The 25,937-nt window shown below is 37.6% G+C and overlaps 2 protein-coding genes across 2 annotated transcripts in view; both read left to right on the top strand.

Moving 5' to 3' along the window:
- The first annotated feature begins 504 nt into the window (after positions 1–504).
- On the top strand, positions 505–8,385 carry LOC140923679 (uncharacterized). The gene is made up of 3 exons (XM_073373752.1): positions 505–838; positions 985–1,515; positions 4,903–8,385. The coding sequence occupies exons 2-3, from the start codon at positions 1,030–1,032 to the stop codon at positions 5,953–5,955; spliced, it is 1,539 nt and encodes a 512-aa protein (XP_073229853.1). The 5' UTR covers positions 505–838; positions 985–1,029; the 3' UTR covers positions 5,956–8,385.
- An 11,519-nt stretch (positions 8,386–19,904) lies between these two features.
- The window catches only part of LOC140922479 (uncharacterized), a 6,340-nt gene continuing 307 nt past the window's right edge, over positions 19,905–25,937 (top strand). The window contains exons 1-3 of the mRNA XM_073372460.1: positions 19,905–20,022; positions 21,649–22,160; positions 24,708–25,937. The exon at positions 24,708–25,937 is cut by the window's right edge and continues 307 nt beyond it. Of these exons, the coding sequence (XP_073228561.1) occupies positions 21,693–22,160; positions 24,708–25,604 (1,365 nt within the window). The 5' untranslated portion in view covers positions 19,905–20,022; positions 21,649–21,692 and the 3' untranslated portion in view covers positions 25,605–25,937. The remainder of the gene's footprint in view (positions 20,023–21,648; positions 22,161–24,707) is intronic.

The following is a 25,937-nucleotide window of genomic DNA, read 5'->3' as shown; positions in this document are numbered from 1 at the left end:
AATGAAAAATACTGTACTATCGAATAGAACGTGCACTTGAAGTGCTCCACGAGATGTGCATGAGGAGATTTATTTTTACTAGCCAGACAAAAAGAGCGATACATTAGAAACTAGCCCCGACTGCACCATAAACAAGGATTTCTATTGTATCCGTAATTTCCCAACTGTGGAAGTAAATTTACGTGCCACTCAGTAATTTTACCTACTACGAGTAAAACTCCAGCAGATGTGATAAGGGCTGGCAAAACGTTGCGTTACATGTTGCTAATTGAGGGCGTCACTTTCCATTAACTGCGTTTTACAACTGAGTTGTAAAATAATTCGTAGCATTGTAGATCTAGAATCTGTTGATTAAGAATTTTTCTACATTTTCAAAGGAGAAATGTGTTTACCCTTGTTTTTCTATTATAAATTTCATACGCAATTCTGAGCTATCGTTTCTTAAGCTTTCACGAACAGCGACTAGGCACGAGTCTAGATCTGAAGCCAGAGGTCAGCCGGAAGTCGAAATTCGAGGAAATCTATTCAGTCTCTATTCATTATCCATAGTCTTCAGTATTAACTGTTTGCGAGAGCTTCGTACCGCCAGAAGATAAGCGATTTAATGTTTTCCTAAAGGCTACGCTACAGCTGAATATAAGGTTCCCACGAACCACATCATTTACAGCGTTGTAAAGGATCTACATATTTTAAAACATCGGCAAAGGTTGCTCCGCACCACGCCAAGGTATCTGGTTACAAACTTTGTGCTGCATTATTAAATACTCAGTTTAAAACACGATTTCTGTTTTGAAGTCTTCCAGATTTTTGCTCGAAGGGCTCTTAAAAACCATTAAAGGTAAGATTGAGCAGTATATTCCAGGGAGAAGGGCTTTTTTCACCTCCGTCACTGCAGACCTTGATCGTTCGACTTAATGTCGCTTTCACGCCTTTACATTTAATTGAGATTGATGCTTAAAGTAATGTTGTTTCTTTTTTATTCAGCATTTCTGAGAAGTTTTCAGTGAACTGAAGAGAGAAATTACAACCATGCACATAGTGCAAAATTTTGAGCTCATTATTTGGTGTTACTTCCTTCTCATCATGCTGTCTTTCGCTGCGGACAATGAGAATGCAGATGTCATCAAACACTGCATGAATTCCACCAATTCAACGTCTTGCAGTTTAACATATGAGCACGTCTACAAAAGCTTAACAAAGAATGAGAACAGTTTTAACATATCCCATGCCTTGTATCCTGAAGGAGGAAAGCCATCATTTCTTGTCAGAGTAAATGTTTATGGACCCAATAAAACACACAACTCTACACCAGCACAGTTTCTCTGGAGTATACACTGTCTGTTTTGTAATGTTCCTGGATGGCTGCTTGAAATATTGTCTCTTGGCTCCATTATTGTGACGTCTAGAACACAAGAGCTCGACGTACAAATTCCTGCATTTTGTTGCCACTTATCAGAGAACATAGAGAAAAGAGAGGAAATGATACAAGGATTTCTTACAAGGGCAGTATTTGAAGTAAGTGCAGATTTTGTCCGAATAAGTAAAGGTCGCCCTGTACTTTTGCGGGGGTGGTGGGGGAAGGGGGGTTATCCTGGGCATTCTTGGTGGGGCGTGCCGCCCGGTTCTCCAAATCTCCAAATCTCCAAAATTTCGCACTAACCCTGGGTTATCGACTGAGTTATCTTAACCCGGAACCCAGCTTCAAACAACCCGGCCCAGACCTCTAAAATCCATACCCGTCTTCAGACCTGGCCTTTAGGCAGAAATTATGTTATCATTAGTTAGATTAGAGCGCAAACAAAAAATTCTTCAAATCCGCAATTTCGAATTGGCACATCTCTCTTTCTTTCTTACTGGTTTTGAATTGAACGATAAACCACGTTCATACACAACCTCGTTCCCAGGGTTTTCTCCTACCTGCCCTACGGAGCTCCGTAGGGCGGGTAGGAGAGAACCCTGGGAACGAGGTTGGTTCATACACTCCCGTAGTTCCCTCAAGAACCATACCCGATCCCAGACTAAAATGGGCAAAGTGTACCGGCGTTTTCATACCAAAACGGCGCAAAAACACCAAAAAACCCGATGGGGCGGCACATACCTATACAGCTTATATAAGGGAGTACCCCCAGGACTGTGCTGCGAAAATTGCTTAACAGTTATTATTATTCATTCAAAACGTTTCGCAGTTTCTAATTAGCTAGAAGCACGCGCATAATTCACCATAACCAGCTACTGTTGACCAAATTTGGTAGAATTTCCAATTAATCAACCGATGACGTCAAAAGTGCTGCACAGTTGCAGGTTAATGCACTGTTAATTAAAACCAAGAAGACCTGGGGACGAGGTTAAGTTTGGTTGTGAAAAGAAAAATGTCCGAACAGTCGGCGGAACATTTTACTCGTTTCAAGACGAACTTTTGTTTGAAAACATAGCAAGAAGACAACTCGATGGACAACATCTGCGGTATTTGGAGTATATTTCCCGACCTGAACAGCCCTTTATTATCTTCTATACATGCACTATCGAGGTGAACTTAACATCGACGAAGGTAAGGGTTGTTAGTAAACCCTATAACGGCGTAACGGGTAACGGCGTAACGAGAAACAGCGTAACGAGTTTTTTTTTCTTTTTTCTCTGAAACCCGATTTCTCCAAACTATTGAGCAAGATAAAAATCTTACCTAAATCGTTTTGTCCTAAAAAGATATCCTCACCTTGCATCTTTGATGAGATGATAAAAACGTTTACGTTTGCGAACGGGAAAGTAAAACTCTTTTTAACTTGGGGCAGCTAATTGAACGAAACTGAACCAAAGATTAATCGAACTCAATCGGACCCAATCAGTCGGATTGTTGTTCGATTGGTTCGGTAAACGAACATAATCGATCGAACTGGACCTTTTCAGTGAGTTCGATTAAGGTGGCTCGATACAGTTTTTCAAGGCCAATACCTCCCAAGTTTGAGCATAAACTACGTCGCCATAAACAAAGTTTTGGAAAAATTGCCACCACAGTTGTATTAGATAAAGATGAAAATCTTTTATGATCAGGGTTGCAATGACATCGGAGTTGTCATAGCAACGAAATGACGCTATTACCTATTTTACTTACAGAAGTATTTCTCGGCACTGGGAACTGTTCTTCCAAAATCATTCACGGGAGCTTTTTCCTCCAATAGCGGCCTCGATGTTCGTGAAGTTTAAGGGAAATCTGATATTTTGGGATAAAGATTTTGTGGTTAGAAATACGGTAAAAAATGGATACTCTTGATGTTCGGCTGTTATCTGTAGAAAATGAAGCGCTTTTTACATGCAATTTCACCTCATAGTAGTTTCAATCTTTTTAAAAACGTGTGTGAAAGACCGTGGAGATATCTGCAGCCGATTGTTAGAAAGAAGGATTTGATTGGTATGTTTCGAGGCGCTTTTGTTAGCGGTTTTTGAACATTTTGGTCTACTTTAACAAATTAACGGTTCAATAACCTGCAAAAGGCTGCATTTTTGACGTCATTTTGACGTCATCGGTTTAATATGGTAAATTATGCGTGTGGTTTTAACCAATCAGAAACGGGGAAATATTTTAAATGAATAATAAATTAGCAATCAATGAATTCGGCTTTCGTAGGATATGAAGAATTAAGCAGATCTCGGAGGGTGTTATCAACCTCAGCCTTCGGCCTCGGTGGATAACACCCTCCGAGATCTGCTTAATTCTTCATATCCTACGAAAGCCGAATTCACTAATTGATTTATTATTCACTCAAAACAATTCCTAGATTAAAGACATAGCTAAAACATTCTTACCTGCATCGATGTCAAGTTCATCTCCGATAGTGTACGTTTAGGTTTGTCCAGCTCCGCAAATATTCTCCAAATAGCAGATGTCGACCTCCGTGTTGTTATCTTGCTGTTTCTGCTATGTTTTTAGCTATTATTTCGCCTAGTTGCAGCTGTAGTTCTTACTCTTGAAACGAGTGAGGTGTCCGCCATTTTTGTTTTCACAACTAAAACAACTCAACCTCGTCCCCAGGTCTTCTCGGTTAACGGTGCATTAACCTGTAGCGGGCTACATTTTTGACGTCATTTCCTCGTTAAACACAAAATTCTTCCAAATTTGGTAATCAGTAACTGGTTATGGTGAATTATGCGTGTGCTTTCAGCCAATCAGAATTGTGCAAATATCGCTGAACAATTATGCAGATCGAGGAGCTGGGTGGCTGATGTGGAAATTAAAACAGCCTCGACTCCGAGAACTACATAATTGTTCATATCAAACGAAAGCCAAAATCAATGGCTGTTTTATTATTCATTTAAAATATTTCTAGGTTTTAACATCATTACCACCTCGTAGCGTTTCTTCAAAACATTTTCCTGTCAATCGGCACAGTTTCAGAATCATCATGCTCATGCTGACACTTGAACAGGTGTTGGTTCCTTGCAGATACTCCTCAAAACGCAGAACACATCCACCGAGCATACATATACATTTTTTAATATTCTTGCATTTGTTCCGTTCACTTTCTACAATTCGGCTATTTAGTCCCGCATACGTTAGCTGCGAGACTCTAAAAATGCAACCATTTCTTTTTTCTTTTTTTGTGTGCGTGCGCCAAGAGGGAAGTCATAGTCCCAGGCGGTCCTAGTGGAGACTGTGGAAACTGGGGATAAGATTGGCGGCATGACGAAAGCCATAGTACATAGAAAGCTCGTTCAGGAAATATTAATGCGGCAGGACTTCTCCCAGGGTGGCGGGTGACGGATGTCGGGTGATGGGTGACAGGTGGTGGGCGACGTGTGGCGGGGATAATAATAATGAAAATTATGACAATCAATAAAAGCTAATAATAATATCCTTATTAATAATGAACACAAATCACTGTAACTTTTCTTTTTGTTGATCTACAGCTGCAAGATCTGGCTGTAAGTCCGGATATTCGGGATCCATCTTTGAACACAGCTCAGTGTGTTATAGAGGGTCATGAACCTGAAATATTTGACTACCAAGGATCTGTAATGTTATTCGCAGGTAGTTTGTTTGCAAATTTCGCTGGCACTATTTTCAGTTGGGCGATAGTCGGCATGAGAAAAAATAACAGATCAAGTGGCAGGAAGATTAAAAACACGGTAACTGCCACGTGTGTTTCGATTCATTTCTTGTCAGTACTATGCATTTTATATTTTATTGTTGCCTGTGGATTGGCTTTTCGTTTTTCTGAAGATTTTTTTTTTTTAACTTGCTTAGCTTATGTAATTATATGGACTGTCTCCCAAACCTTTGTTTTTTATTCATCAATGCGCCGCTTATCATTTTCCTATGTTAATTGTAAACGCGGTATTAAAGCAATATTTTGCCTATTATATGCATTTGGAGGAAATACGATATGCTATATAAGTTGCTGGCTTGTAATTGGAATGAGAATCAATCCGTCATGGGGTTTAACTGTTGCTCTCTCCATCATCTCTATTTTCGGTGCATTGACTTACGCAGTGTACTTTTACCTGGAGGTAATTTACCCAAACGGGTATAACATAAGAGAGCGACAAAATAAACTTCATGGCCTCTTAATGGGAACTTATACTTTGTCTGAGGCTTCTTATCGTAATCCTCTCTCGAGTTCTGCCTCAAATGATGACAACAGGCAAAACAATTATGATCTCCAAGACCGAGGTATTGCGCTTCTTAAGCCCCTTACTTTTTCGCAAAGCTCCATGGCTATATATTTTTGTATTCTTGGATGTATTGCTGTGGGGTCCTTTTTCATCATGGTAATTCTAGCAGGGCCCTCAATTGCTGGACAGACTAATGCTGCAGACGAACTCCTTAAAACCTCCTCTTTGTATTTTATTGTTGCATTTATAACTTGGGCTACTTTGAAGAAGCACGCTTCTATCGATACTCCCCTCCAAAATGAAAGAACCCAAAATGCTGAAGGACAGGACACTGACCACCACACTTGAGACCACCGTGCCGAGTTGGGCTCCCTTGTTTAAAATTATTATTACTACTATCATTATTATGATGATGACAGGCGCGTGTCTTACGAACACTCGTACACTACGCGCGAAACAAGAGTGTAGAAATACAAGTTCTTTGTTAGAAAATGCACGCAAATTCTGAGCAATGATTACGATTAACGTTCGAGTCCTTTGAACATGAAGTATATTTTAGAGTAATAAAAATAATATGCTGATTTGGTATAAAACGGCTATTATGTGTCCAGAATTCCACGCCGGATTCGGCGAAAACTTTGTCAGGTTTTTGCGAATCCTCAATTGTAACGACAAAAGGAAAGTGGTGATTTTGACGAAAATGGTTAATTTGGCGACGATTCGCCAGTTTTAGCTAGTAAGCTACTGGTTGCGTAAAAAGTTGCCATTAAACTGATGAGCTAAGTGCGTTCTGTAGCAACTTGAATCAGTGATACTTCGGTTCTGTTGTTAAGTAATTTTCTTTAGCTCAAACAGTTGGTCATGGTGAAGATACTATAATCCTCTCCATTTTAGCATGAGATTATGTCATTTTTGTGAGTTTTAGAAACTATAGAAATCCAGTGGGTTTTGATAATTCTGTCAGAGTTAGTTTTACACCCAGGAACTACTGTTGACCGTGAAGAAATTAGTGAAAAACACAAAGTTCTCACTGTATTGAAAACGATCACGGCTTAGGACTAAGTAGGTATTAAGTCACTATTGCCGGTTTGTAGTAGTTATACTAAATGAAAAATGCATCAAAAATGTGCGCAGTGACCAGCAGAGGAGGAGCAAGGATAAGCACAGTCGATTAATATGCGATTCTCTATTCGCCGCTTGCATATATTATTACTAGCAGTATCGTATATTATTATATCCCGTTTCTGGAACTGACTACCAGCATTCTTAAACTGAATGCACTAGATGTGGTATCTTTTCGTAGTCTTTTAAAGAAGCAAAATTTTACTGGATGTCAATGCAATAACTGCGTTTGATATTTCTTCTTAAAATTGATTCTTAGATTGTGTGCTTTTTCAGTTTCTCTCTTTTAGTATTTTAAACATAGTTAGGGATTTTTCTATTTGTATTTTTAATCAGCCTTCCATTTTTATCAATTTATCTATTTATCAATACGCGCAAACTGTTTTAGATTTTTATCCTTCTTAATTCTTAGTTTTTAATTGTCAATCACTTTTAACATGAGCCTTCGCCTCGGGAGACTGGGTAAACCATTCACTGTGTGTTTGACATTAAATAAATAATCTTATCTTATCCCAAAATGTACCTCGTTTGCCCCCCAAAATTGTGCATAAACATTGTCATCAATTTCTTTTGGGACAGCTGTAATTCCCAGGAGAAATGAAAAACAAAGGTTATGCAAAATTTTGGGGGGCAAACAAGGTGTATTATGAGAGATGTGCAAATGGCGAATGCGAAAATGTCTGAGTTCGATTCGCTGGTGTGACCTCAAATTCTTGTTGCGACTTTTTTCCTTTCCGTGTGGCTTTAAGTAAGTAGCTTCAAGTACTCTTCAAGTTTTAAACAAATTTCAAAAGCGAATACAGTGCATTAGGGACCTTAAGCAACGACGACGACAACGGCAGTGAAAACATTACTAAAAAAATGAATTTGGGTCCTTTCAAACTTTATCGCGTCTATTTGGAACCGCTCAATTATTCAAATGTAGGGGACTTTTCGTCAGTGGAGTTGAATTCTTAAGGGCTTTGTCCATGTTCAAATAGAGAAGGGAAAATGTGTGGTAGTATGTCCACGTCCCCCACAAAACGTCCCATTGGGAGGTTTTCACGTCGTAGTCGTGCAGTGGACGTCAAAGAAATGTACTAAAAAGCGTGATGCACGTGCAGAGCAGTTGTTTTGCTCGTAAAACCAATCGTTTTTTTTGACGTTGTTGTTGTCGTCGTCGTCGTCGTTGCTTAAGGTCCCTAATAATATGATGTGAACTGCTGAGAACACATATCATATATATCTCCATATTTTGCAGAATACCTGTTGTATTAGAAAGGCGTAGGTCATCTCAGCAAGGGAGGGGGGGGGGAGGGTGCGCACCCCTTCACACTCCCACTAGATCCGCACCTGGGCGTATGGTTTTATACATATTGATTATTGGAAAAATGTGTTTGCAGAATGAATCCATAGATTTGTACACATTAAAAACAATGCATGTTATTGTAGAAAATTAGGTAATGCCAGCTTCATTCAAAAATTCAAATTACTCATAGTTATTCGTATTTTTAAATATTTCTTCTTTTGGTTAGCTACGATTTGCACCTAGTTACTCGTATAACGTTAGACGGTAGATTGTAACTCATCCCTGATGAACATTGTAATTACCTAGTTTAAAGAATCGCAGTTATTAGTTTGCACATTACTGAGTCATGAGAATTAAAAAAATGTCCATTAAAGATAAAATGTCTTGAAGAAACAAAGTCCCGTCATTGCACATGTACCAAGTTTTCTTGCAGGATTTTGCGATTTCAAAATATGCGAGTAGTGTCCGGTTACAGAACCTTTACGTTGTGCACGGTTAAGTTCGATACTACATTGATCCTTCTCAAAATTACAGATCAATGATATATTGTTTCCCGGTTAGGTTTCGATTTGTGTAAAGTCGGGAATATTTGGCGTTGCTTTCTCTGCCGTTGGCCGGAGAACCGAGGAAGGAAAGCGCTTTGATGCCAATTTGCAGGCCTATTTCTTCCGCCAGTTTCCATACAAACTTAGATACTAATCGTGGAGGAATAAGTAAAAATGGAACAGCAGCATAAAATACTATATATGAAGAAAGTAACCCATGTTTTGGAACAGAAATATGGCCACCTTGACATCATGTGAAAACGCTCTATGCCAAGATGTCAAGGAATGTGAATGAGATTATGCACTTTGCTGTCGTTCTGTTCACTGGGTGTATTTACCATTTACTATTTCGCCTGTAGATGAAATACCAAGATACTACCCTTCACATTGCTCTATTCACTTTACGAATTGGCATTTAGGATCATTCTAGCATTTTTATTATGGTCGCTTTGAAAGTTAAAGGAAAATTACGCTGTTATCAAATTTAGGCCCTGTCCACACGTATCTGTTTTCTTATGAAAACGCAACTTTTTCTTTACGGATACGGCTTCCGTCCACACGTGTCCGACGAAAACGAAAACGGAAACGAAAACGCTGAGGACACACTATCAGTTCCAATCTACTCCGCGCAATATAAGAAACTTATTCAAGATGGCGGACGCGGGCTTCCCTTTCTTGTCTTTTATACTTGGGCTTATTTCTGACCTAATTGCTTATTTTCAAGCAAATTTAGCTTTGTTAATTCTACAAGCTGATTATTCCAGGAGGCGGCAGAACATTATCAGGTTACTTTCGCTATCGGTGTCAAGAGGGGGAAGGTGGATCTCCCTTTAGTTTGACTTTATTTTCGCCCTGATTTTGACATGACATCTTCTTAGGCTCTCGACAACTTTAAGCCAAGCCTTCAATTTAGATTTACCTTCAAATTTCTAAAAAATACTTTACTAGGAGGGAAAATTGTTTTGAAAATCAACTAAAGACATTTCATCTTTTTTGTCATCAACATTGTAGTAATCTTAAATTTTTAAATTTATACAACCTTTAAATGCAATTTAAGGAAGTGAAATTTTAAAGGAGAAAGTAAAGAATAGAAGTAGACAATACTGATTTGTAGAGAGTGCATGAAAATTGCCACCCATAAGGAAGGTGAGCTACAGTAGGCAAGATATGCAAACGAGCGTGAAAAATTCCCGCAAGGAATTTTCATGCCTGTTCATGTATTTTGTTCACTCTTTTATCCCTCAGAAAAATGAGGGACATCTCATTGTCTGGCTAAGAAGGTTTACTAAAATTAAACCCAGTTTTAATAAGCTGTGGCCATAGGGGCTCCTAGCATTTTTCCTTTCATGTACTGGGTAAAAACCAGCCTAGTCCCGAGGCGTTCTCTCTTGATGCATTGTCCGCGCGAAGTCTGGGAGAGAGCGGGCAAGAGAACGGAGTTCTCGGCGAGTGTCTCTCGCGGTGACGTCACAGCTCATGGTAGAGTCCAGGAATGACCGAGCGGAAAATGCATGGGGACTAGGCTGGGTAAAGGCATAATTTTGAATGCTATGTTTGATATGCTATGTAACTAATTTTTTGAAAAAATTGGGGGTCACATAATCATTTAATATAGGTTGACTGTACGACAGTCTTTTTTGTTTGAATTGTAATTTATTATCAAACAAAATTTACTGCTTTTATCAATGTACATTAACTGCTTGCCATTTATTTATTGGCAAATTTAATTTATTTACTGTAGGTTACCAGATTATAGCAAGGAGGGTGACACAGTCCTGGTTCCTCCCTTTCTCCTTTCCATGGTTGTTATGTAATGGCTTTTCAGTGGATTTTTCTAGTTTTGAAGCCAACATTGAAAGAGAGAAGAAAAAGGAACTTGAGCTCAGCATGTCAACTGACCCAAGTTGTAATTAATATCACGAATTGTAGATGACCATTAAGCCATAATTTTAGTAAAAATGAAAGTATTGCTCTCCCAGGAATGGGAAATTGCCCAGCCTGGCAAAGCATACCTTTTCCAGTAACTAATTTGGAAATTACCTCTTAAGGTGCTTGATATTGTTGTAAGGATTTACGATATCGCAGATTATAGTTCTCAGTTTACCTAAACTAATAATTCGAGTTAGAAAAGCTCACTAAAATGAATTCTTAGAAAACTAACGCCGAGAGTAGATTTATGTTTGTAATTAATTTTGTATATCATGCATAGGAAACCTGTAATAAGTATAAGAAAGTCTTAATAAAGATCAATGTTTAGATGTTTTAGGCAGTTCAGCCTGATTTAAACCCCACTCCATAAGTTTTTTTAAATTTACCAAAAACACAGCTGAAGGCTAATCGTGCATGACAAGCGGGGAGGTAGTAAATAATGACAAAAAACTCATAACTACTTAACTGCGGCCAAATGCGGAAATAGCACACAGGTATAGGGAGCGCAAAAATCAAAGGTTTTTTGTCATGCTATGGGAGTTCCTCTGGTACTGGAGGTATTATGGGTATTAAGAGATAATTCACTTAGGAATGGGCAAAGCGACTAAATTATACAAGATCTTACAAAAATGTGAAAGTTAAATGAATGTTCTTCGCGCTCTTGCAGTGATGACCAATTAAGTTCGTCCATTAAGAAAGACACATTTGTGGATCTCTGATAGGCTATCGTTAAACCCGAATCTCCCGGAAATCTGGCCGCTCGCCTTTGAACCGACTCACTTTGCGGCATGCGGATTCCAATCTGTACTTGAATACTCGGTTATAGGACGCACAAGGGTCTGCTGTGCACATCCTCGGCTTGAAATTCGGGCGGAGTGGAGTGAATGTTGCATTGTTAGACAGCAATTTAAAAGCACGCGATTTGCCTTCTTTCCCGACTCCCTCACACTACTTGTTCCAATTCAGTGAACTCGATACTACCCCATGACCCACGAAACCTGACGCTTTTGGTAGAGTTATTACAGAAATCATTGCATATGTTATGTCATGATATTGTTTCTCTACTGGTGCAAATCTCAGCTACCAATAAAAGGCCCTTTGCACTCCTTGTGAAATTTGAGGAGTGGGATGTTCTTCGTAAAATTAGAACTGGACCAATCTGGGCGTGCCCAACCTTGTCGCCAGGGCTTTCCTTTACTAAGAAAATGGGAGGAGGAAAGCCTGGGGACGAGGTTGGGCGTGGCTCAGGTTCATTTGACCTTTAAATTTTGACCCCTACTGTAGTTCAGTTCTGTTCAGTTCACGAGTCAGTTCATTAATTCTCAACAAATTTTACGAAAGAACAGATACTTTGGGATTCCCGCAGTTAGCAACAGCTATTTTTTATTATTATTCAACTTTATTGTTAACTTAAAAAAAAAACTTACATGATGTGTACAGTACATGTAAGCAAGAACAGACAGCTAAATACACTCATTACAGTACATAGAGAAGTTGAAAGAGACCTGAGTGCACAGACAAAGGTATTACTACGAGAAGGTTTTACTGAATGGAGAAGATTTGTTTGCGCCGCCTAAAAATCATTTTAATTTGGGATGACTGGGAAAGGAACGCAATCACATCAAAAGAATTTATTTTAAGCTGAATAATTAACTCGGATATAAATTCGGATGTAGTAGCGTTCTTTTGCATTGTTTTGCAAGCGTAGTGGTACTGTTTTACATATAACAGAAGAAGACGCAAATCCTTTATCTGTTTATCAGCTAGATTGATAGTTACAGTTGGTAGATTGAGAAAATCTGCAGCGAAGTAGGGCTAACGTTTGTATTGTGCAAGTTGTTGAACTTCTGAAGGGATTTGTCACATAATTTCTTACAAGACTGACATTTAAAGAATGCATGTTCAATAGAGTCATTCTCGTTACACATAACACATTTCATGCGCAGTTATCTCAAAGCGTTTCAATTCCTTGTTGGTGGCTACTATTCTGTGCAAAAGTTTACAATAAAATTGCCTTAACTTATTATCCCGAGTAATTTTGTACTTACTTTGCATGCAGTGCATCCAATTGTCAGCAACTTCAGGGCAACAGCTAAAGTCGAGGCGAGCAGAGGTTATACACATGATAATATCACAACAATTAATACGAAGGAAAAAATAGAAAAAAAAATTGAATTAAGTATACATTTTTTTTTTACAAAAAGACAATCATGTATATTGCATGAGATGAAAACTATGAATTTCATATTGAAACGTGGTATGCGGAGAAGGTCATCACAGTTAAATACGCAACTTACCAGTATGCAGTTACGAAAAGAAAGCCTGAAAAGTTCAGGCTTCCCGGCAGGCCTGAATTATTTTCCTCAGCGAAATCTGTATTGTTAAAATGTTGGCGTCTTGTCCTGAACGCCTCAGGTGCCTACCGAAATCAGGGGCGAAGAGTGAGGTTTTGAAAATGTACCCACGGAAAGAAAGGTTAGACCTCTGAAGGTACTGCAAACTAAGGGTGTGGGGGCATTCTTTCCCAGAAAAGTTTTCAAATTTACGCGCTCAGAAATGCCATTTGTTGCGTTTTCCGCCGGACCGTTTCAGTAAATATTAAAATACGAAGAGAAGGGCAGTATTTACTTGGTTATTTTACATCTCTAGTGTTATCAGTAAGGTACAGTGGCAAAACAGTGACACCTTCAACATGTTCAAGAGGGTTACAAGCAAACAGCGAGTTTACCCTCCAGAGGGGAAAATACATGCACCAAAATAATGCAAAAGATTTATCAATCAACCCGATTTAAAATACGCCACTAGCTTGCACATCTCCCATAATGTCCCCCAAAATTTGCCCCCCCAAATTTTGCATAATCTTTGTTTTTCGTTTCTCCTAGGTATTAAAGCCGTCCCAAGAGAAATTGATAACAATGCTTATGCAAAATTTTGGGGGGCAAATTTTGGGGGACATTATGGGAGATGTGCAAGCTAGTGGCGTATGGTAAAAATGCTTTCAAGAAAAAAGAAATATATATAATTTTGAGATTTTGGCTGTACGCACGGGCGTATGTGCGCATGGACGCTATGCTCCTGGAAACGTGCTGATAGGGCAGGAGTGAGCAATGCATAGAAATTTCGAGCGGGGCTAAATTTTTTGGACAACCGTTACCTTCGTCTAAGATATTCGGGGTTTTTCTACTAACTTCCCTAAGATATTTTGAGGTTGTGTTATTCATATTTATTACCGAGAATTATTGCAATTTTTGTATCATAAAAAAGGTGTGTGATAAGAATTGATTTAGAAATTCATTTTAAAACAAAAATCAGCGAAACTTCAAGTTTCTTTTATATCGTTGATTTTTGTTTAAAAAAGAGTTTTTCTGAAAGTCCCGGTCTATTAAAAGACAAAAGCTCCATAAGAATCTACGAACGAAAGTATGGCTACTCCATGTCCTCGAACTTTCGACCGGACCCATCAGGGATCGGATGAGACGAAAAGGCCCGTCTAAGACTTTCTAAAACTACCAAAGTGTAGAAAAGTGCCCCTAAAACCGATAAAACGACCATAAATCGGCCCGTGGACCACACAGGAGAGACTTAACACACATTGTAAGAAAGGTATGCTTTTTTATTGAAATCCGTTTATTTTCGTAAGTCACAGAAACGGTAGGTTTTTCCTCGTACAAATCCTTATTTTTCGGATGTTACGCAAGAATGCCGATGCTCATATTTCGATCTTGGGCTACCTGTGGTCACGCTTGAATATCCGCTAGCAGAGTGTTTACAAGGCAGATAGGATAACACTCTGGCTATGATAACCCTAGCTTTCAGGTAGGGTTACCCTGCCTAGCGCCAGGGTAATTAACCTTGCTTGCCTTTTATTTATTTATTTATTTATTTATCCATTTATTTATTTTATTTATTTGCCCATTATTGTAAAAATTAATATTGTACATATTTGGTATTCGTAGGTATACATGAGCAGGAGATCTCAGCCAGCTCTGCTGAGGTTTTCAGAGGTGATCGCCCAACTTTACTTATCAATCAAATTACTAACATATTGTTTGGCGCTTAATATTACAATATAAACTCTATCGAATTTTAATGAAATGATGCAAGCTTAATAAGATAAGATAAGATAAGATAAGATAATTTATTTAATGTCAGATACTCAGGGGGTGGTCTCCCAATCCCCCGAGCCACGGGCTCATGATAAAAGTGTTTGACAATATAAAAGAAAAATTAAATAATTAATATCTCAATAGCGACTAATTAAATTTAAAAAAAATAACATCTATCTATAAAAATAATTAATTATCAATTTTTGGAATACTTACAACTGTATATTTCTTAATCATCCTTTTAAATCGGCCATGAGATTTCTGATTTCTTAAGTTTTCAGGCAGATTGTTCCATAATTTTGCCTCTCTGTATTTCACTGAGAATTTACCAGAATTTGTTCTTTGATAATCTATGTAAATGTTCATTCTTTGTGAAATAATATTCAAAAATAGCAAGTAATGTTCCATTGAAATATGAAAACGTAAATAGAGCTAGAAAGTAAGTATTAAGTTCGTAAATATTCAATAGATCTAGTGATTGAAACAAATGTTTTGACTCTTCATTAAACTTAGAAAACGTCATAATCCTAATTATCTTTTTTTGTATCAAACCTGAGATAGCTTGAAGTCTAGTGGGATATGTACTAGTCCAGATTATGTTACAGTAATGGTAATTGGACTGAGTGGAGTCCAGTTCGGTCTGTAATCATACGAGTGATTAATAAAATCGCGGGAGTCCGATTTTTTCAACACAAATAACAAAACTTTATTAATAAACAAATAAAATTACAAAAGTATTGCTCGTAGCTAGCAAGGCTATTCGAGGCGGGACAATGCGTGCAAAATATAAGAAACAAAGACTAAGGCTATTAACTATAAGGAAAATTTACAGTTAGTTACAAATAAATGAAATAAAAATCGTAGTATGGATGAGGACTAGATAACAGACTAAAGGAAAAAGAATTAAACAAATAAATTGTAAAAGTAGAAACTAATAAGCAAGAATTTATTCTTCGACATTTTTGGTTAATTTTACCTTTTTACCTAAGGTGGGCGTATCAATATAGTCATCTTCGGAATTCAGAATATCAAAAAGTACTTTGCAGGGTGTTTTTTTGAACTTATTCTTGGGGAGTTGTCGGATGTTACAGGGTATCTCATTCCACAGCTTAGCCCCAAAGCGAGAGAAAGACAGTTTATATAATTCTAGATCGGAACTGTTAACGTAAAAATTTCCTGAAGCCGATGCTCTTGTATTGTAGTAGTGGCAGCTACTTATTTTTTGAAATAGATTTAAAACGCCAGAAGGTCCCATATTGTTATGGACATCATGCATAAGATTTGATATAGTCTAATAATATAAGAAGTTTAAGGGTAAAACGTTGGCGTCAATGAAGTGAGATACTGCGTGATCGCGTCTATCCGAGAAGTTTATTATCCGAAGAGCTCTTTTTTGTAGCAATAGAATTTTATTGAGATGTGTCTTTGCTGCTTGGCCCCAAGCAGCAAGGCCATATGTAATATACGGATAAATAAGTGACTGATTAATTTTTAGAAGAATTTGCCGGGGTACAAAATGACGCAATTTTGCGAGTAAGCCAACCGTTTTGCTGATTTTTTGAAGAGACAGTGTCAATATGATGTTGCCAGGTAAGGTTTTTATCAATCAAAATGCCAAGATATTTAATATATTCCTTGGATTCAAGAGTAGCAAACTCATTTTTCTCTTTGTCAAATAAACATATGTAAGGTTTACAATGAGGCTTTTTTTGTTTAGGATGAATGATTACAAAGTTGGATTTACTAATGTTAAGAGTTAGCTTATTAGATGTTAACCAGTCGTACAGTTTGCACCAGGTTTGCACAATTCAGTATTGACTACTGTTTCAATAATTTTCAAATTTTTTTCCGCAAAAAGTGTATTGGTATCATCAGCGAAAAGATAGAATTCAAGTTTAGTAGAGCACTAGTGGATATCATTAACGTATAGAAAAAAGAGAAGAGGACCTAAAACGGAACCTTGAGGAACTCCAAAGCTGATTGAGGCTTTATTTGATATGTGGTCAGCAATTTGAGTAGTTTGGGTGCGGTCATTAAGATATGAGGAAAACCATCGGTTGATTAATCCACGAAAGCCATAAAAGTTGAGCTTATCAAGCAGAATATTATGGTCAACGGTATCAAAAGTTTTTTTGAGGCCAATAAACACGCCACAAGAGTATAGACCTTGATTCATATTGGCCTGGATTGCATTAACGATGTCTAGTGTAGCATGTTGAGTAGAATGTCCTTTGTGAAAGCCGTACTGGGAAGAGTAAACTAAATTGTGTTTCTCAATGTAATTCATCATTCTGGTATACATGAGCCTTTCAAATATTCTAGTTTGATAATAAAGATATAGGTCTATAATTATTTGGGTCCGTCTCATCATCGGATTTAAAAACAGGCACAATTTTGGACAATTTCAATTTTGTAGGATATCTCCCTAGGCTGATAGAAATATTAAATACTTCTGAAAGAACAGGGGCTATGATGTCAATTGAGCATTTTAGTAACTTTGTCGGGGAGAAGTATAAACCGTGTAATTTGAATTGTTATTAGGTAGAGATAATTTTTCAGTTTTTACACAGTCATATGTTAATGGTTGAAAAAAGAAAGATGGCATCAGAAACATGTTTTTGTTAACAAAGTCGAGATAATGTTGTTGAGAAGAAGGAATCTTATTTGGGAGTTTACTCCCAACAGACGCAAAATGTTCATTGACAATGTTAGGAATGTGTAACGAATCCTAGACTAGTTTATTCTTATTGTTTGGGTCCTTAATTGCAGTAATATTCTAGAGATTTTTCTTACGGCGAAACAATAATTCATTAATACCTGTCCACATTTTTTTAATATTTGACATGTTGGCTTCAAAATAATCACTGTAGATTTGTTTAATCACGATTATAATCAGTACACACCGAATTGGACGACACGAAGTTCTGTTACCAATTGATCATAACTTTAACAGAATTTGTGATATATAAGGCTCTTCTTTCAATCAAAACACAAGAAATTCCAGTATTTGTCTTTGCTAGCAGTGAAAAAAAGCCATTTAATCGCGCGCGTGGTGGCGCGTACTGTCCATGCGTACTGATATTTTAGTTGTCACCCGATTTATACGATATTTCCATGAAAGTTCATCATCAACATTTAGTCCAAGAAATTTCGTATCTTTAACTTTTTGGAATTTTTTTCCCATTTCCGGTTATTGTTTTGTCATGCAATGATGTTTTCCTTTTTTGGTTTAAACACCATAAAATGAGTTTTGTTTAAGTTTAAAGATAGTTTATTTGAAGCAAGCCATGTTGTAACATTTTTGAGTTCATGATTGATGGCATTGTTTAAAGTATGTATATTTTCACCACTTAAAAACAAATTTGTGTCATCTGCAAAAAGAATGAAATTTAAGATTTTAGAGCTCTCACATATGTCATTCACGTAGATAAGAAAGAGCAGAGCTCCTGGCACTGATCCTTGTGGTAGCCCGCATTTAATAGTCAAACTTACTGAATTAACTTTTTTGTATTTAACTATTTGCTTCCTATTATTTAAGTAATTTCTAAATCAGTCTAAGGCAACCTAGGCTCATAGTTTGATGAGCAGTTCACTATGTCAACTAGTATTAGCAAGTTATGTGGTGTTGCCTTTTTTCAATTGCATAAGATCTAGCTAATTCGCAAGTATTTGTCTCGAGAATCAAAGGAAATGCTTGTCCATGCATTTATTGCATCTCGTGTTGATTATTGCAACAGTCTTTTGTATGGGCTGCCCAACTACCGGCTTAACAAATTGCAGAGAGTTTTGAACGCCTCAGCCAGGCCAGTTTGTAATGCGCCCAGGCTTTGCGACATCTCACCCCTTCTGTGTGGTCTGCATTGGCTACCTGTTAAAGCCCTTATATAATTTAAGATATTGCTTATTACGTTCAAAGACATTCACGGCCTTGTCCCTAAATATCTGTGCCATTTACTAACAATTAAATCGTCTTTATATAATCTTAGATCTTTAGGTAGTTTTTTACTTTCTATGCCAGCTATTCGAATGGTAGCAGCGCTCTGGAACTCTCTTCCAAAAGAAGTTCATGCGATTACCAATGTGAACAGTTTTTAGGCGCATATCAAGACTTATCTTTTTAGAACTGTATATTGGTGATCAATTTTATATTCAGTTACTTAGTTGCATTCATATATGTTCTTTTTATTGTTATTTTTTGTAAAGTTATGCAGTTGTAATGCGTAGCTGATCATTCTCATATGTTAAGTTGCGCACAATAAGTTCATAAATTATTATTATTATTATATTGTTATCATTAACTCCTCTTATTCTACAGTATTCAAGCTTTCCTAAAAGAATTTGACGATCTACTGTATCGAATGCCTTGGCAAGATCTAAAAACACCCCGATTGTATAGTTGTTTGCCGATTGTGTAGTTGTTTGCATATCCAATGGATTGAAAAACTTTAGTCGTGTAAAGAAGAAATGTGCGAGTACTAGGGTAGCCCCAGCACCAGGGTTACCCTCCCTCCTTGTAAACAGACCCAAAAAATTAAATGTTTAAAACAAGAACAGCGGTGTTTTATCACTGGTTAAACATTCTCGCGTTTCTTGCTCGAATTTGTAAACACGTGATTACCTGGAGGGTACTTAAGGGATTGTTGGGTGGGGATGTGCCACTGGGACCCTGGAACCCTCAGCCTATACCTTACACTAGTGGTTCAGCTGAATTTTGTTACCCTACACTAGACTAAACTCCCCAAATCCCCCTATCCTAGAGTAGCTTTTAGAATGAATTGCGTAAGTTAAAACTTGTCGGTTTGATTTTTTAATATTTTTGAGTGGCAATTCCCGGTTTGCCTAGTCTAGACTAACATCTTCAACCAACTGATCAGTTTCCTAAAAAATGTTACCCTTTTCTAGACCCAAACGCTCTGATTTATATACCCTATCCTAGAGTAAACTACTTGAAAACCATACCCTTCACAGCGGCACATACCTATATAGCCCATATATGGCAGTACCCACCACCCCTCCCCCCGGGCGTGAGTGTTTTGAACAGCTCCGGAATAAGTAGTTCATTCCAGTAGAATAGCTAATCAATGCATTTCTGTTGATTCCTTTTGTTGCCCTTAATTATAATATCATTTACTAAAACTATTTCCATCAAAATATTCCCATTTACCTTAACTTCTTAGCGGGCGAGGGACGCTTTGGGAGCAGGCGAGAAGAAAGAACCCAACCCTTCCCCCGGCCCAATGTCCGGCCCCCTGGCCCGGCCCTAAGTAGATTTGAGAGATTTGACAAGAGATTTGACAGAACCAAGATGGCCGCCCGTAGCGCGTGTCAACGTCATTTTGGAGTATGGAGATGAGTGTTAACCCGTTAAGCGCTAGATCTCGACGATTTTGTGGAAAAATAGGACGCTGTGAACAGTCTATCGAAGGTTTGTATTATTTTATGAAGAGTTACACTAATTACTCGAAATCCACGCGATTGAGACGTCTTTCCAATAAGTGCGTACATCACGCGACATAATTGTGTTTATGTTTCGTTTTGACCATGCACCTTGCCCATTTTCAGTAGGAGACCGGCATCCGTAGTGGGGAAAGGGTTATAAAACGGGGTGAAGCAGCAAAAATCGGCGAGCGAAGCGAGCCGAGTGGTGGACCCATTCCCCTCCTCAGACTGCCGCTCGGCTCCCCTCGCTCGCCAAAGTTTTTTAAAGCCTTTTTCCCCCATAATTTAATTTGCATATTTAATTATTTATTGCTCATTTGGAATTGAAACGGTAAATACGTTCAAACACTGCGTAGCTTCCTTGATAACTATACCCGATTCCAGACCATAATGGGCAAAGTGTATACCTGTTTTCAGACCAAAACAGTGCAAAAACCCTACCCAATGGGGCGGCTCATACCTGTATGGCTTATGTAAGGGGCTGCAGAGCCAGGTCCCAGGGTAGTCCATTTTCTTTGGGCTGACCGTGAGGGCAATGCCCAATCAAGAATTACCTTCCATCTATGTCAAAAAATGACAAAATGGCCGGCGGAACTCCCAGAAGGCTTTGCAGATGAACAGACTTGGAAGTCTTTTTGGAACAAACATTATTATTGCAGGATTATGATATGCATGATATATATATTGCAAAATTATTGCATGGAGTCTTTGACCCTATATTTACCCCAAATGCTTAACTAAATACAGTATTCAATGAGGTAGTTAGCCTGTGCGGGAGCTGCAGAAACAATGCTCTTCCACGTTCCCCATGGAAAATGCTACAACTTGTTGCAATTCTGTCCCTGCCTGTGAGAAGTCTTTCCGTACAAGAAAGGAATATGCTACTCGTAGATCGCCCCATTCGACAGATTCGTATTCACTTAGATAGTTAGAGGGGCTTTAAATGCAATATCGAACAGAAATAAAACTGAAACTAAGGGCACTTTCAATTTGTCAGAACTGGCCGGCCAGACCATTACTGGACAAGTCAGTTAGCAAATGAAATCAGTGTTTTCCAAAGAGATTTTGCTGAAAAATCATCTGTCTGGATAGTTTTGATTAAAAGTGAAATTCTCATTCCAGTGGGAATAAGTCTGGCCCGGCCAGTTCTGACAAATGGAGAGTGCCTTAATTTCCTTAGCAAGTTTTTAAGGAACAGAAAATTACTGTTATAAAACAGTATTAAAAACCCCAAATCCAAAAGTTGACCCTGTCATGCACATTTTATAAGCGTAGAACAACAAATGTAAAAAAACGACAAATGACAACAAACAACGAGATTATGTAAAAGTACTGTTTGCAGCCACATATTAAGATTGATAGGGAATTTAATTTATTTAGGGATTACTTCTGCACTTAAAGTGAGCTAGGGTATAGCCCTTTGTCAATGTTCTGTCAGGTTTTATGTTTGGAGTGTTAAAGTTTTACAGTATTTTAGATGTTGTGTAACAAAGCTTTTATATAGTGAAATTAATAAAGGCTGTCTGATAGTCCTAATCATACAGGTTACATTAGTAGTAGTAAACTGTTGCTTAAAGTAAAGTAAACTTTTTTTTTTGTTTTGTTTATTCAGCTTTTTGAGAAGTTTTCAGTGCACTGAACAGATACATTACAAGCATGCACGTAGTGGAAAATGTTTGGCTCATTATTTGGTGCAGCATCCTCCACATTATAATGTCTTTTGCTGAAGACATTGATCAGGCTGATGTCTTCAAGCATTGCTTGAATTCTACCAACTCAACATCTTGCAGTTCCACCTTTGAACAAGTTTACACAAGCTTAACAAAGGGTGAGAGCAATTTTAACATATCTGATGCCTTGTATCCTGAAGGCTCAAAGCCATCATTTCTTGTAAGAGTAAATGTTTTTGGGCCCAATAAAACATCCAATTCAAAACCAGCAAAGTTTACTTGGAGCATACACTGTCTGTATGCTAATGTTCCTGAATGGTTGCCTCAAATTTTGTCCTTGGGTTCCATTTTTGTGACATTTCAAAGACAAGAATTAGAGATACAAATTCCTGCATTTTGTTGCAACATATCAGATGACAAAAAGAAAAGATTTCTTAGAGGAGTACTGTATCAGGTAAGTGGTTATTTTGAAAGCTAATAGCTTTTGAATTTTACTCCTTAATTTTTGACTTCCTTAAAAAATAAGACAGACACTTCCAGGGCTCCAAATTAATGGTAACCAGATATCTAATGGTTAGTATATCTAGCGTTCAAGGTTACTAAAAATGAGCCTTCAATCGGCGACAAAATTGTTGAGACATTGTACTTAAATAGGGTGACTTCGGAGAACAAAAGAATCCGCACCCCTCCCCTGTCCCCTCCATTCAAAGTTGGGGTGTTTGTTGTTTTCTAAAGGTAGCTAGAACAAGGGCCCAACATTGTACGGAGGGGATGGGGAAGGAAAGCTATATTTCCTCCTTTTGAAGTTCATAAAACGTAAAAAAGCCTACTTTTGGGCGAAGTGTCTCAACTCATTTTGTTGCCGATTGTCTGAATTGAAATCTACACGCTGTTGTCCTATTAGCACCAGTTAGGAGACGGTAACTAGTTGAGATTACTATATTCCCCGGATCGTTTTTCAGAAGATAGATAAGATACCCATATAATCCCTTTCCTGTGTTTTTCGAGGGAAAATTAGTTTTGACAATCTTTGTACTCGGTAGTGATTTCAAGTAATTACGCAGCATACCCACGTACCGAATGATTGATTTTCCTCTGGTAACTAAGTGTGATCGGTAGGAATCGATGGCAGATAATATATTGTATTTGAATATATCCCTAGTAAGTTCGAAGTTTTTATTCGAAGTTTGGCTATTTGATAAGGGTGGGGTGGACGATAAAATAGCCATGATTGCTGTGTGTTGTTGGTGTTTGTTGTTTTCTATAGGTAGCTAGAACAAGGGCCCAACATTGTACGGAGGGGATGGGGGAGGAAAGCTATATTTCCTCCTTTTGAAGTTCATAAAACGTAAAAAAGCCTACTTTTGGGCGAAGTGTCTCAACTCATTTTGTTGCCGATTGTTGGTAACTTGACACAGTTAGTAAAAATTTGTTTCATTGAAAATGTCAATCAATTTATTGCTCTAAAAGATATGCTTACAACATAATCAACAACATGATTAATGTGCATCTCACAGAACTCAAGGTAACCAGGCTTTTGTTTGATTATCACTGCCATTTTGCTCGTTTCTGCATTTGTTTTTCACTAACTTTAAGTTCTCTTTCTCGGCTTAAGTAGCCCATGAATAGTAGATCATATGACTTTGATTTCTACAGCTATGAGTGCTATCTTACCATACTTAATTATAATCATTCTCCATAAAAATTTCACATATCAATGAAAAGGCTAGTTTATGTATTTTTGTTATTACAGTTTTCATAAACTGTAATAACTTTGCTATGGAGTTGTAAATTAGTTTGTAAGAAAAATCGTGATTTGAAGGTCAAATGTGCTGTAACTGGGTACATAAACAAGAAGAGCTCATGTGGCTCTAGTCTTTGTATGTCATTATGTCAGTTTTGAAGTCTCTAGTCAAAGGAAATAAAGCAAAAAGGGTAAATAACCCCAAAATCAAACTAGACATTCTCTTTTCTTTTTCCCATTTCCTATACAAGTAGAGGGGAGATGTTGTACTGTTGATTTAATTTATCAAAGTACGGTGCATGTGTAGGTGAAAAGTTGCTACACAACATGAGTATGTGACTGCATCCCTACAAATGGTTTTGCTTTGTAAGCACATGTTTTTTTGTAGGGACATGCAGTAAGGTGGCACTTGTCGCAGTGTGCCGTCACGGTATCTACCTTGTTACATTCGGTTTCCACAGAGAAGGCACAGCAAACATAATATTCAAACTGTGATAAATGCCCTCAATCAACGGCTCCATTTTGATTCTAGTTCTTAATATTTTTTTACTCAATTTTAAGTCTTTGGAAAACCTTTATTAGGTCTGATGGTTTTTTGGTCTTTGCCAACCAGATCATTCCCTGGTACCAGGTGACCCCTGTTGCGTTAGGTTTCCATCACCTTTCTCAAGCATTCTTTAATGGCTGCATACTTCCATCAAGACCTGCTAAGTTCTTTAGATCTGATTGAATATTTTGCTAGCAGTTCTAAGGGGGCCAATGACAATCAGTACAAGCACAGTTATACCTTACTTCTTTACAGTTCCACAGACATTTCACCACTATCATAACAATTATAATTTATAATTTATTATCAGGGCTGTTACTAAGATTTCAAGTTGCTGGGTAGGGTAAATACAACAAAGTAGGTGGGAAATCAGAAAGCTAGGGTTTTCTTTTGATTCTATTTTTCTTCTACTTTCCCAAGAAAGTAGCCAGGGGAAATCCCTGGCTCCCACCTCTCAATGACAGCCCTGTATCATTATTATTATTATTGTTATTATTATTATTATTATTATTACATTAAAATTTCATATCCAGGGTTCTCAACATGGGAATGAGGTTGTTTATATTTGTTATTGTTGTTGTTATTATTATTATTGTGATTATTACTATTATTGTTTTATTATAAATTATTATTGTTATAATTATTATTATTATTATTATCATCATCATTATTATTTTTTATCACTGTATTTTTCTCTGTTTGCTCTACAGCAGCAGGATCTAGCTATGCTTCCTACTATCCGGGATCCATCTGTGAATACAGCGGAGAGTGTTATACAGGGTCATGAACCTAAATTTGTAAGCACAAGACGAAGTATACACATCAGAGTAATAATATGGTTATCTGTGATGTTTGCTATTTGTAGTGGCCTTTTGTTGGCTGTATATATGGACACACTTGAACAGGAAAGTAGCAGGAAGAAGAAAAATACAGGAAAAGCCATTTGTTTTTCCTTTTACTTTCTGTCTCTTCTAAGCATTCCTATCATTCTGACTGCATTTGGATTCTCTATATATTATTGGGTAGAGTATAAACATTGGGACATGACTATAATTCTTTCACTTCTAATTTTCATCACTTTTCTAGAGTACTTTTGTGTTCCCTTGTCATGGGGAGCAAACCCAATAAGCTATATATTCTGCTGGCTTATTATTGGAATAAGGATTAATCCGGCCTGGGGGTTAACTATTGCTCTCTTTATTATCTCTGTTTCCGCTGCTGTCACTTATGCAAGATACATCTACCTGGAGGCATTTCAGTCTAATGAAAATAGAGAACTCCATAGTGTCAGTGGTAGAAATACTACCAGGAATAATTATAATGGCGAATATGATTCCAATAAGGGTTTTTTCCTCTGTCTGGTTGGTTGTCTTGCTGTACTGTTACTTTTCGTTATAGTAATCCTTGTAGGACAAGCAAATACTGGTCAGGAAATGGCGGTAGGAGAATTGCTTAAAGCCTTCTCTTCGTATTTTATTCCTGGACTTGTTGGTTGGGCTGCTTTAAAAATTAACGGTCCTGCTTCTGAGAAGGAGAAGAAAGGAAGTCGTAAAAAAACCAAGGGAAGAGACCAAGGTGATCGTGAGATCTCTTCCTCTCGTTGTTAAAAGGGAATTAGCCCCCTTCTTTTTTTAAAGCTTTAGTATAATAGTTATATGGAACCAATTTTTTCAGTTGTTAGCTACAATTGTACTACGATCTGTTTATAGACCCCTTATATCATCGCCCTGAGTCTCGGACAGACTTTATTGCGTTTAACTTAGTTACCATTATCGTGGATCTTTATAGTTTTCATAATTCAAAATGCGGGCAATAATAAATGGTAATAATAAAACTGACTTGGCATATTCCCTGCCGATGGCTCAAAGACCGGTTTCAGCTCCGAACTTCGTGTGTTGAGCTTGCACGCAAACTTGTCGTGTGTTTTTTCCGAAATAATG

Source organism: Porites lutea, chromosome 13, assembly GCF_958299795.1.
Source record: "Porites lutea chromosome 13, jaPorLute2.1, whole genome shotgun sequence".
NCBI lineage: Eukaryota > Metazoa > Cnidaria > Anthozoa > Scleractinia > Poritidae > Porites > Porites lutea.
The sequence above is the reverse complement of the archived record's forward strand: the minus strand, read 5'-3'. Positions and strand labels throughout refer to the sequence as shown.